We start from the raw sequence: 10,609 nt of genomic DNA, 5'->3' as shown, positions 1-10,609 counted from the left end.
GGGGGGGGGCAATGTCAATGTCATGTTTCAATAGTCTTGAGACTTTCTGAACCCGTTGCTGAGATAACTTTTCGCACAATAATCAATATAAGTATAAGAAATGCATTGGAATATCAGTACTCGAATAACACGAAATCTTAAAACTAAGCTATCATTTTCATCAATGAAAAAAATCCACCTTAACCATCAAGATGCAGAATTAATATCATGTATCAAATAAAAATTTTAAGTCCCACTAAAAGAAGATATTTCTATTACGTTAACCCAAGTTCAACACATTAGATGTATCAGACACACTTACTTGCTATAAACTTAGTACTCGGCTTTTTTATTGCATAACGCGGAACCGATTCAACTCTATCCCTCTATAGGTCCTGCTTGAGCTTTGTCTGTTGTCTTCATTGCGTGTCAGCGAGAACTGTTCAGCTTGTAAAACATATTGTTAATGTCCCAAGTCTGAATCGCCATCATTATGGTCAGTTGGGAGGCAGACTGTTTCAAAGCTGGCCGGGAGTGGGTGGTGAGGTAGGTGGGCGACAGCGTCCCGCACGTGGGATACTTGGCGTGATAAGATAGAATTCCTCACTGGAATCGTAATGTCCCTTTTGCGTGCCGCGGCGAAGATTGTGACAATGACATCACAGATCCTGGCGCTGATCTCTCCCTTGCGTCTGGATTTTTAAAAAAATGTGCCCTTTCCTTATGAGGGCAACTGCAACATAAAAAGTACATGTAAACATATAAAATTACATCTGAATAGAAAGGCAATAAGTTATATATCTGCTGTCAGTCACCTTACAACTCGAAAATTACTCAGAGGATTCACTGAACGTTCTATTAGCTCAGTTGGTATCATGGTGGACTAAGCAGTGGATGGCTGAGGTTCAAGTCTCAGACTGGGTTTTCTTGAACTCGTGTCATTTTGTGGAGTTTTCAAGGCTCTCAATCCGTTTGACTCGGTTCTATTGGAAACGGACGCAAAATTCGAGGTCCCGCGTCTTAAACAACATAAACGTATTGATAGGGGTGTTAAACCCAAACTCTTACTAGATGGTGTACTGGAAATGTTAAACGCGTCAACCTATAAAGTCAAACAGAATATTTTGTACTTTTCAGAGTAATAGAGAACACAGTTCAGACAACACTTGGTAATTTGTTGCACTGTTTGCTAAACCACACACACACACACACACACACACACACACACACACACACACACACACACACATACATACACAAGCACAAACACGAGCACAGACATTTGCAAAAAGGAACTTGTCAAAAGGCACAGAACGAGAAAACAAATTAGATTATAATAAAAATGAACCCAACAGGCTGCAACCATGTTTACCCAAAACAGGACCAAAATGGTAATATGTATTTTAATTAGTACAAACAGGCCTGTAATGGGAGTAGCTGTGTTGTCGTGTGAGCCGTTAGGGTATACGCTGTTATAGTTTTGAATAAACACTTTAACTTGAGCTTCAAATATAACAGGTTCAATAGAAGCATAAACACGCTGTTCCATGCCCTCAGAATGTGTTCTGTGAGAATGTTTGTTTTCGGTTCACTATTAAGATCGTCAACAAGAAAGTCTACTCTCCTTTAGACTTTAAAGCTTCCCTCTTTATTAAAAACATTACCAGAGACATAATGCCCTTCATTAAAGACTCAAGTTTCGGTCCGCTTCTGATCCCATTGACAGACTAATGCTAAACCAGACACCTCAGATCAGTCTGCCTGTTGTTGCTTACTCTTTCAGGCTTTGTTTTCACCGAAGATTGTAGAATACGGCATGTACGAGCGCCTGTGGCGTAGCGGCCAGGCGCTTCGCTATCGTATGCAAGATATCCGAGCTCTATTGCCGAGAAAGGAGAATATTGTTATAGCGTACCTCGGTCTTTCTGCTGGAATGTATCCCTTCTCGGGGCCCTTGTTGATCCTGGCAGGTGAGATCGAAAATCCGCCTCCTAAATATTCAAAATTGTCTCAATAGAAGCATAAAAACACCCACATTAAATGAACAAACTTCCCCATGTTATGATTTCAAAATCTACTCATAAACGCCAGTGCCGGGAGCATAAATAATGTATAGTTGCGCTTAGGATACCATTTTAGAGAGTGACGTATCTTGTATACGAAAATACGGGCAGCAATGGCAGTAAAATAAAGCCTACTATTTGAAAAAGTATATTTTTTGTAAATAGTGTCATTTTCAGGGAGTACACCATCTTGTAGGATGCAATATTTTAGGACAAATAAACGTCTGCTACATCTGTTCCTCAAAGTTAAAGATAAGTGTATTGCACCCGTAACCCATACACACGTAAAGGACATAGCTTTCCTTGGTTTATCCAAACTAAAGATTTTTTCTACCCTTACTCTTACCTTCATCGAAGCCTGTTAATTTCCTCTTTGAAAAATTAAAGAGTCTTTTCCAACCATTACAACGACAAATGCCTCATAATTAATGACGCCAATAGGTATTGATAAGGTCATCGAAACGACAACTATAACGACTTACTACAGTAGCTGTAACAACAAAGAAGCTGCAGCGACAGTAACACTACACGACAAATACCAAGACGCTTAGAGAGGCAATTGCAAAACACAACTACACGAATTACAACAACACTACAGCTACAATTTCAACGACAATAGAAACAACAATCAGTTGCTTATTTGCAGTTATAACCTGACAACAACAGCGTGAGACGAAGTCTTTTGTGCTTGACCGTACAACTCGGAAACCTATTTTGTTTCACATGATTTCAGGAAAAGAACAGCTAACCTCCCAATTTGCCTAAATTGTGTGGATTGTAAAATTCATCGTATATATATTATACATATATTACATTGTGTAGGGGCCGTTAAAGACATTTGCAATCAGGCAAAGTACATATTTGAGGGCAAAGTCGGATATTTGATTATCCCCAGGAGCATGCTCATCACCCCACCCCCACTCCTTTTCGGTTTTCTCGACAACTGTGCTAATGTTCAGGTCAGACAGTTGAAACATGAAAAGTAAGGTTTTTTTTTCATTAACAAGATTGGATAAGCGCTTCCGTACACCCAATGACAATAAAAGTGAAATAAAATCATCAAAAAGCAAGCCACCAATGGAGCGTCTGGTAGAGAGTTTGTTTTTCAGAAGAGTTTTAATCAGTCTCTTCCCACACTATTAGTCATGGGTTTGACGAATTGGGGCCACATTGATAGACATGTTAAATGGATAAAATTTACGTGTCTCAAAAACGGTTTGGTGGCTTGGCTGACACCAACCCCATCAAAACCGTGGCATCAAGATGTTGAATGAAGCACTCGTATAATCTGGTCTACGGCGTAATGGCCTGGTAAAATAAATACCCCTCCCTGTGCTTTCCCATCCCGAGCAGCGACGCGGTCATCAACCACATCGCTGTAATCAAAGTGCCTCCCGCGGACTATCAGAATATTTGAACGCTTATAAACCTCGACTCAGCTGGACACGACCCGTTCATTTTTAGAAAGTGCAAAAAGACATTTTGAATTTGCCCACTTGAAAAATTAATATCTTACGCCGTTCTAGTCCGTAGTTTATAACTGGGAGCTCAATATTGCAAGAGTTCCGAGTGGGTCCTTTAATTGTTTTTACGAGTTGTTGGGATGAGTTACCAGTGCTCTATTTTGGCCCTTATCACTTTCATGCTATCTATCGTATTGTTTCTCTATCCTTCTCGGTGAGCGTCATCTTCGCCCGTTCTACTTGCTGTCTCTTACAGGTTAAACCTTTCCTTCAAGTTATCAGTTCGGATTTATTTAATTCAGCAGACACCTTGGACTCCTTCCAGTTAACATTTAAGATGTACTACTGTTTACCAAACTGAATTTTGTGAGTCGCACCTGTAGCAACTGGCTATACCTGCTATAGAATAATATATTTCCAAATCTATTTCTAATTTTCTTTCAGTGTACTTTGGGGTAAGCCTGAAATGAAAAATCGTTGAGGTTTGAAACAAAATTGTCATGCCAAACTTTTTTTTAACATGGACAATAGACTAAAAAATGTTAACGTGACATCCCATGTGTAGTATTGTTTGACTATGAATTCTGAAAGGTCTGTAGCATATTCTCTCTCTCTCTCTCTCTCTCTCTCTCTCTCTCTCTCTCTCTATATATATATATATATATATATATATATATATATATATATATAACCCTCCCTCTGTACATGAGGGGAGCGGGATGTCTTCAAGCTCTAACGATGGTTTTTGTCTTCACTCCTTCTACTTTTTAAGTCAGATTATAAAACAATGAATCTTAAACATTTACTCGTCTTTATACACCTATAAACACGAAGCAGAACCCCCCCCCCTCCCCCCCCCCCAATTTTTCTTTTAGGACAGCATTTTTTTACCAGTCAAATGTTCCATTTCTTCTGGGGGTTTTGTTTTAAAGAGAAAACTTTTTGTATCTTCGCTTCTAGTAATGTTTTATGTCACTAACATTTTTGGTTGTAGAAATAGTTTTCACGAGACTTTCCAACGGTGGTGTATCGTCATAAAACCACAATTAATGGGCCTGTGTTTTTTTCTCGCCTTCGTCAAGAATTGGGAAACTAAGTGTATTAACTTTATGTTTAATACAACAGTAACGATCTTGTGGGAAAAGATAATTGGAATACATTTTTTTGGGTGTGTGTCATTATGCACTTTTGCAAGTGTGTAATTGAGATTGTTAGTTTTTTACGGGGATGTAATGGAGAAGGAAACTGTATGCCCCTTCTTTCCGGACTCTTTCTTCTGTAAGAGTGCTCATCTGTACTGGTGCCGGCCACTTTGAGGAAATCTTGCGGAGACATGAGTGGGAGATGAAGTCACTTACGGGTCTCGGGGAGATGCCCCGTGATGACATCGGAGTTCTTGCTCGCCGTCTGCCGCAAATGTCAGGTCCCGGTAGAACGAGCTAAATAAAATACTCGATAGCGTACACGTGAGCCTTTTTTTTTGTTTTTTTTGTTAAGAATTTTTTTGTGGATAACGGATGTGCTTTCCAGTTCATTCAAATTTTTTTGTGCAATTACAAAATGAAAATTGACAATTTCATAAGGATTCTAAAGCCTTGTAATTGTCTACTGCATACGCTCACATCTCCACAGGTTTACGATGTGTGCTTGAGTTGAGATTTTTCACCGATAATTTATGTAGTTACGTAATGCTATCGTCGCTGAGAAGACTTACAGCTGATGAAACTTGTGCTCTCGTAAGAGGTTATGTCCCCAAAAAATGTGAAACTTTCATGATGTTTCAGATATCCTTAATAATAAGACTGCAATCAAGACAAGTCATGTCTCGTTACAGGAGTCAAGCTCGCGCAATTTGACGTTGCTGTCGAGACAATTAGATACATTTTATTGACTTTTCACAATACCTTGGTCTAACCTCCAGTATTTCTACCCTATATAAACCTCTGGGTTTCTCTATGGGTTGATATCATATGAGATTCCAAAGAAATATTTTGACTCATACTTTGACAGTACCAGAATAATTTACAAAATATAAGAAGAAAATTATCTGAAACACTTTTAACTTGTAACAACAGACTGAGCAGAAATCTTCTATTAAAATCTTTAACAATTTGTTGGTTGTGTGTTTTCCGTACCAATCGTAGTCTCTCTCTCCACATTTCAGAAACAACTTTTCCCATCATACACCCTTCCAGTTTTCACTACAAAAGATTGGTTTTTCTAACAACCAAAACGTGTTCCAACGTATTACAAACAAGTGGGACAAACAAGCATCCGATTTAACATCTACAGATAAATCTGAACTAATTTCTGGAGAACTCGAACCATCTGAGCTACTGCCACCATGTCCTTTCACCCTAACTGCTCGAGCATTAACGTGACCAACCTGACGGAGTGCTTGCTGGACACAGACCACGCGATTCTGGTGACAGAAGCCCCGGCCCCCAACAGACAGCTAGTCAGCGATGAAATGAGGCAAACGCTTCAACTGGCTATCTTCTCCGTCTTTTGTGGTGCGGTCAGCCTCTTTGGTATCGGCACAAACGTCCTCAACATCATCGTCTTCATCCGCCAAGGCTTCAAAGACACGATGAACATTAACCTGCTGGGTAAGAGAGTACAAGAATTCTTCTTCTTGAGCCATGGACTATGTCCAACGGTTCACTTACATAAATATTATTATGGGACAAAAATCTTTCGCGTTGATGACATATTAGGGAGGTTGGAGGAAGTGGCGGAATGTGAGGGGGGGGGGGGGTTAAAGTAGCCATACTGAGAGTACCCATTGAGAAAATAAGAAATGGAGTGATTGTTTTGTGGAGACGTGATGATAGGCAATAGAGCAATGATTAACACAAAGCTACCTTGTCGTTTCTGTCTTGTACTTAACAAACTTTAGTTGTGAAAATAGGTTTACGGAGATAAGTTTTAGGAATGTTTTGGAGATGCGACTCGGATATAGGTTAGGAACAGGTGCTTTGAAGGTTTTAAAATGGGGTTTGTACATTTTCAAACTTGTCAGTATTCCCTAACGACGTTCCTGTAAACCAAACTTTGTACTTTTCCAGTTTTCAGTTTTTGACAAGACCACTTTTTCACAGCAAGAACACTGACGTCTGTGGTTTAGCGGTCAGGCGCTTCGCCGTCACCCTCAGACCTGAGCTCGATTCCCAGTTGAAGAGCATTTTATGGAGTACCTCAGTCAATCTGCTGAAACATTGTATCCCTCTCACCTAGTTTGGCCCTGATAGACTGGTCGAAGCCTGCCTCTTAAATGATATACATTTTGTGGATGGGAGCGTAAAGCACCTACATGTAAAAAACAGTATAAGGAGTGTTAACTTTTGATAAACTTGTCTTTCCAGGTAACCACGATGTGTTCATAAGCAGCGATAGCAACAACAACACTCACATCAATAGCAACAATAGCAGCAACCATAACAGCAACAGCAACCGTAACAACAACAGCAGTAGCAACAGCAACAGTAACAACAGCCAGAGCAACAACAGCAACAGCAAAAGCAATAACCATAACCACAGAAGCCTAATACCCACCACCACCACCAACAAAAGCAATTGCAACAATAACAACATCTTTGGCAGAAAGACAACCAACAACGACAGTAATGAAAGAAGCAACAACATATTGCTTCCATATCATTATTTGCAGGTCTGGCGATTGCAGACCTGGGCTGTCTCCTGACTCTTCTAGGCATGAGCATTGGCTACAACCCGTACCTCATCAAAACTGCCGTCTGGTTCAACTTGCAGGATCTCATCTATTTCTTCGACGGATGGCCTCACGTATGCATGACCAGGTATGTGTTCATTTATGAATTTACACTTGGATTTAAGTAAAGCGCCTTGAGCTGTACGCACTCAGGAGTGCGCGCCATGTAAGTGATATACGATATTATTATTATTATTATTATTATTATTATTATTATTATTATTATTATTATTATTATTATTATTATTATTATTATTATTATTATTATTATTATTATTATTATTATTATTAGCGCGTTTTGCCTGTAGAAAGGCTCATGCCACTGACCGTCAGCTCAGACGTGGGCAAGTGTGTACTTTACAGAATCAAACTTTCAACCCCAAATGAAAAGGAAGGGGTGAGGATGGGGGGGTGAGGATGTAGACGTTGGCCCAATCTACAGTCGCACACTGGTGGGAGGTGCGAGGGCTGTCCCAGAAATATCAAGAAAAATACTGTAAAATGAAGAGTTTTGTCTTGGTTGAGAAACAACGTACACAATTAGTTGGCTAAACATTCCCTTTATTCCTCAACGTAGTCCCAATGAACAATCACGCATTTCTCCAAGTTTTGAGTGATATTTGTGACTGCTCTGTTTTCCAATCTGTTTGAAACTATTGTAATAAGATATTGTTCATTGTACAGACAAAAATATTCTTCAATCATTTGATATTCAATACATATTCATTTCACAAATATTTATTCACCCCAAAACGAGCGATAAAACTCTTCTTTCTATGATTTCACACAATTTGGCAAAGTCTGATTTTTTTAAAGGTTAATTTTGAATGACCATGTTATCTCGGGCGACTAATATCGTAGATTAGATATTAAATTGTCGAGATAATACAGAATTCATTTAGCTTTAATTTTCATGCTGCACACAATGATAGTGCAAGGCTTAAAGTCGATAATTGGGTGTGTGTAATTTCAAGTTGGATTGGGGTTTGTTTTCGGGGTTTTTTTAGGGGGGGGGGGGACGCCACTAGAATATGTATAAAGAATGCGCCTGGTAGTCCAGTTTCATACAGGTCTAGTAGATGGTATGTATATGAAGTTATTTAACAGCAACGTTGTCCATCGCCCGATCAGCTTATAGACGTCTAAAAGTCTTATAGAGCTACAGGTACATATTCATCAGGTTTGTGCAACAAGATAGCACACTGCCCTGGCTGCACCTTTTGGGTTCCTATTTGAAAACTTCGTTGTGAAGTTTGCCTACGCGCCATCACGGCCTAAACGAAGGGCAAAACACCAGCCATGCTAAAGTCAAGGTCACATGTCTCCCCCACACGGTCCCTCCTCTCCCTCCCGCCAACCCTTCTGTTTTGGTCCGTGATTTGGCTCAAATTTCGTTTGACAAAAATGGCCAACAGGCAACAGGCCCAAGACTAGAAGGAAACCGTAACGCCTAAGCAAATAAATGCGTAGGAGACTACTCAAGGCAGTTAAAGTTGATACCGATTATTTAGAGGCTGTTCTTCCCATCAACACACTTTTTGCATTTTTTCTGACAACAAGTGTTTGAACGTTTCGTTTGATCATACGGCTTGACGAATACCCTGTGTTAATTAATATGATTCCTTTTGCACAAGAGAGCACGCTTTGAGAGATATTGTGTTGTTGTTGTTGTTGTTGTTGTTGTTGTTGTTGTTGTTTTTGTTGTTGTTGTTGTTATTGTTGTTGTTGTTTTTGTTGTTATTGTTATTTTTACTGATGTTGATGACGATGATGCCGATGCTGTTTCTGCTGCTGCCTCTATGTTCATCTGGTGCTTCTGCTGCTTCTGCTGCGTTTGGTGTCGTTTTATCTGCTATTGTTGCTGGTATTGCTGTTGCTGTTCCTGTTACTATTGTTGTTTTTGTTTTGCTGTGTTGTCAATGATGGAGCAAGAATTGGTCGTCGTATTGGTATTAGTATTCTTGTTTACTGTTATCATAATGTTGTTGCTCTTTGCTTGTCAGCTTTTCTGATATCGTTATTATTGTCGTTCCCGATGTTATTGCTATAATTCCTGTTGCTGGTGTCGTTGCTGTAGTAGTTGTTGTTGTTGCTCTTGCTGGTGTTGTTCTGCACTTCTACGACTTAATTGTGTTGAAAGTACCGTAATACATTTACTAAATCCAAATTAAAAGCTGTTGTTGTCGGTGGTGGTAGTGTTTATGGTGGTGTGTAGCAAAAAGGACACAGCTTATATCGGAGACGACGAGAAAGTCTCGTACGCGATGTAGAAACAGGCATACTTAAAACCTTTTTCCTCTTTTTTCCTCGCAGGGTGACTAGCCTAATCACAACGTTTATAGCGGTAGAGAGGTGCCTGTGCATCGCCATCCCCCTCAAGGTGAAGACAATCATCACACACAGCAGAACTAAAGGCATTATCGTCGGTATCTTCGCCATCATGGTCGTTGTATCCTTACCGTTCTATTACGTCAACATACTTATTTGGACCTTTGACCCGGAAAAGAACCATACCGTTCTGCAGCTGGGCTTCAGGTCTGACAGAGCCATCGTGGAAGGCATTATTTTCTCAATAAGTAGCGTCCTCATGCCCTTCGGATCTTTCCTCGTCGTCATTATATGTACTGTCATCCTTATCGTAAAGCTCAACAGCAAAACAAAATGGCGCCAGAAAGCGACCAGCCAGTTTGCAGGTGGCTCGGACACTTCCGTAAAAGAGAAGAAAGTGATTAAAATGGTTACTTTGATTTCCACCATCTTCATCGCTTGCAACGTGCCGGGTATTGTGACCACGGTATTCATGGTTTTCGAACCTGAGTTCAGTGTGTTGGGGGTCTACGCAAATATGTTCTTTCTCAGCTGGTCCATTGCGTTCGCGTTGGGGGGTCTCAATTCTGCTGTAAACATCTTTGTCTATTACACCATGAGTTCGAAGTATAAAGAGACAATGCAAAACTTACTTTCCTGTAAAAAGAAATGAGCAAGGGTGGTTATTTTTCAGTTGCAAGATGTCATTGTGGGTTGTGAAATGTCATTTATTCTGTACTGTAGAACGTATAACCAATGTCTTTGGTTTCCAATGTGGTTTTCAATAAACCTTGTGTCCTATTTTTTTTTACGAATTCGAATTGAGATATATGTGACTTTTGGATAACAAAACAAAAGTACACGATAGTCATAAAAGCTATCTCTGCTGTATAGATCGTTGTTTATGAGTGATACATGTATAAGTGTGTGCTTCACAAAAATCTGACTTAACATTTGTTTGAGTTTGAAAACAAATAAATTAAAAAATGAGCGATAGCAAATGAACGGACGACTTTCGTGTGTTTTTCTTTGCCAGTGAAATGCAGAAAACGTTTATGTCACAGTGC

General features: G+C 39.7%; 1 protein-coding gene across 1 annotated transcript; it reads left to right on the top strand.

Annotated features, from left to right (window-relative positions):
- The first annotated feature begins 5,849 nt into the window (after window positions 1–5,849).
- LOC101863729 (alpha-1A adrenergic receptor) lies at window positions 5,850–10,215 on the top strand. The gene is made up of 3 exons (XM_013079816.2): window positions 5,850–6,114; window positions 7,176–7,323; window positions 9,549–10,215. Exons 1-3 carry the CDS (start codon window positions 5,850–5,852, stop codon window positions 10,213–10,215), a joined length of 1,080 nt encoding a protein of 359 aa, XP_012935270.1.
- Window positions 10,216–10,609: the final 394 nt, after the last annotated feature.

Source organism: Aplysia californica, unplaced genomic scaffold (assembly GCF_000002075.1).
Source record: "Aplysia californica isolate F4 #8 unplaced genomic scaffold, AplCal3.0 scaffold00065, whole genome shotgun sequence".
Classification (NCBI taxonomy): Eukaryota; Metazoa; Mollusca; class Gastropoda; order Aplysiida; family Aplysiidae; genus Aplysia; species Aplysia californica.
This window is presented reverse-complemented; position numbering and strand designations above follow the sequence as displayed.

What these genes read in the sequence shown, in the direction of transcription:
- LOC101863729 (XM_013079816.2), top strand. Translation starts at nt 5,850, where the DNA reads ATGTCCTTTCACCCTAACTGCTCGAGCATTAACGTGACCAACCTGACG. An exon ending in GATGAACATTAACCTGCTGG is followed by an intron (nt 6,115 to 7,175) that starts GTAAGAGAGTAC and finishes CATTATTTGCAG; the next exon opens with GTCTGGCGATTGCAGACCTG. An exon ending in CCTCACGTATGCATGACCAG is followed by an intron (nt 7,324 to 9,548) that starts GTATGTGTTCAT and finishes TTTTCCTCGCAG; the next exon opens with GGTGACTAGCCTAATCACAA.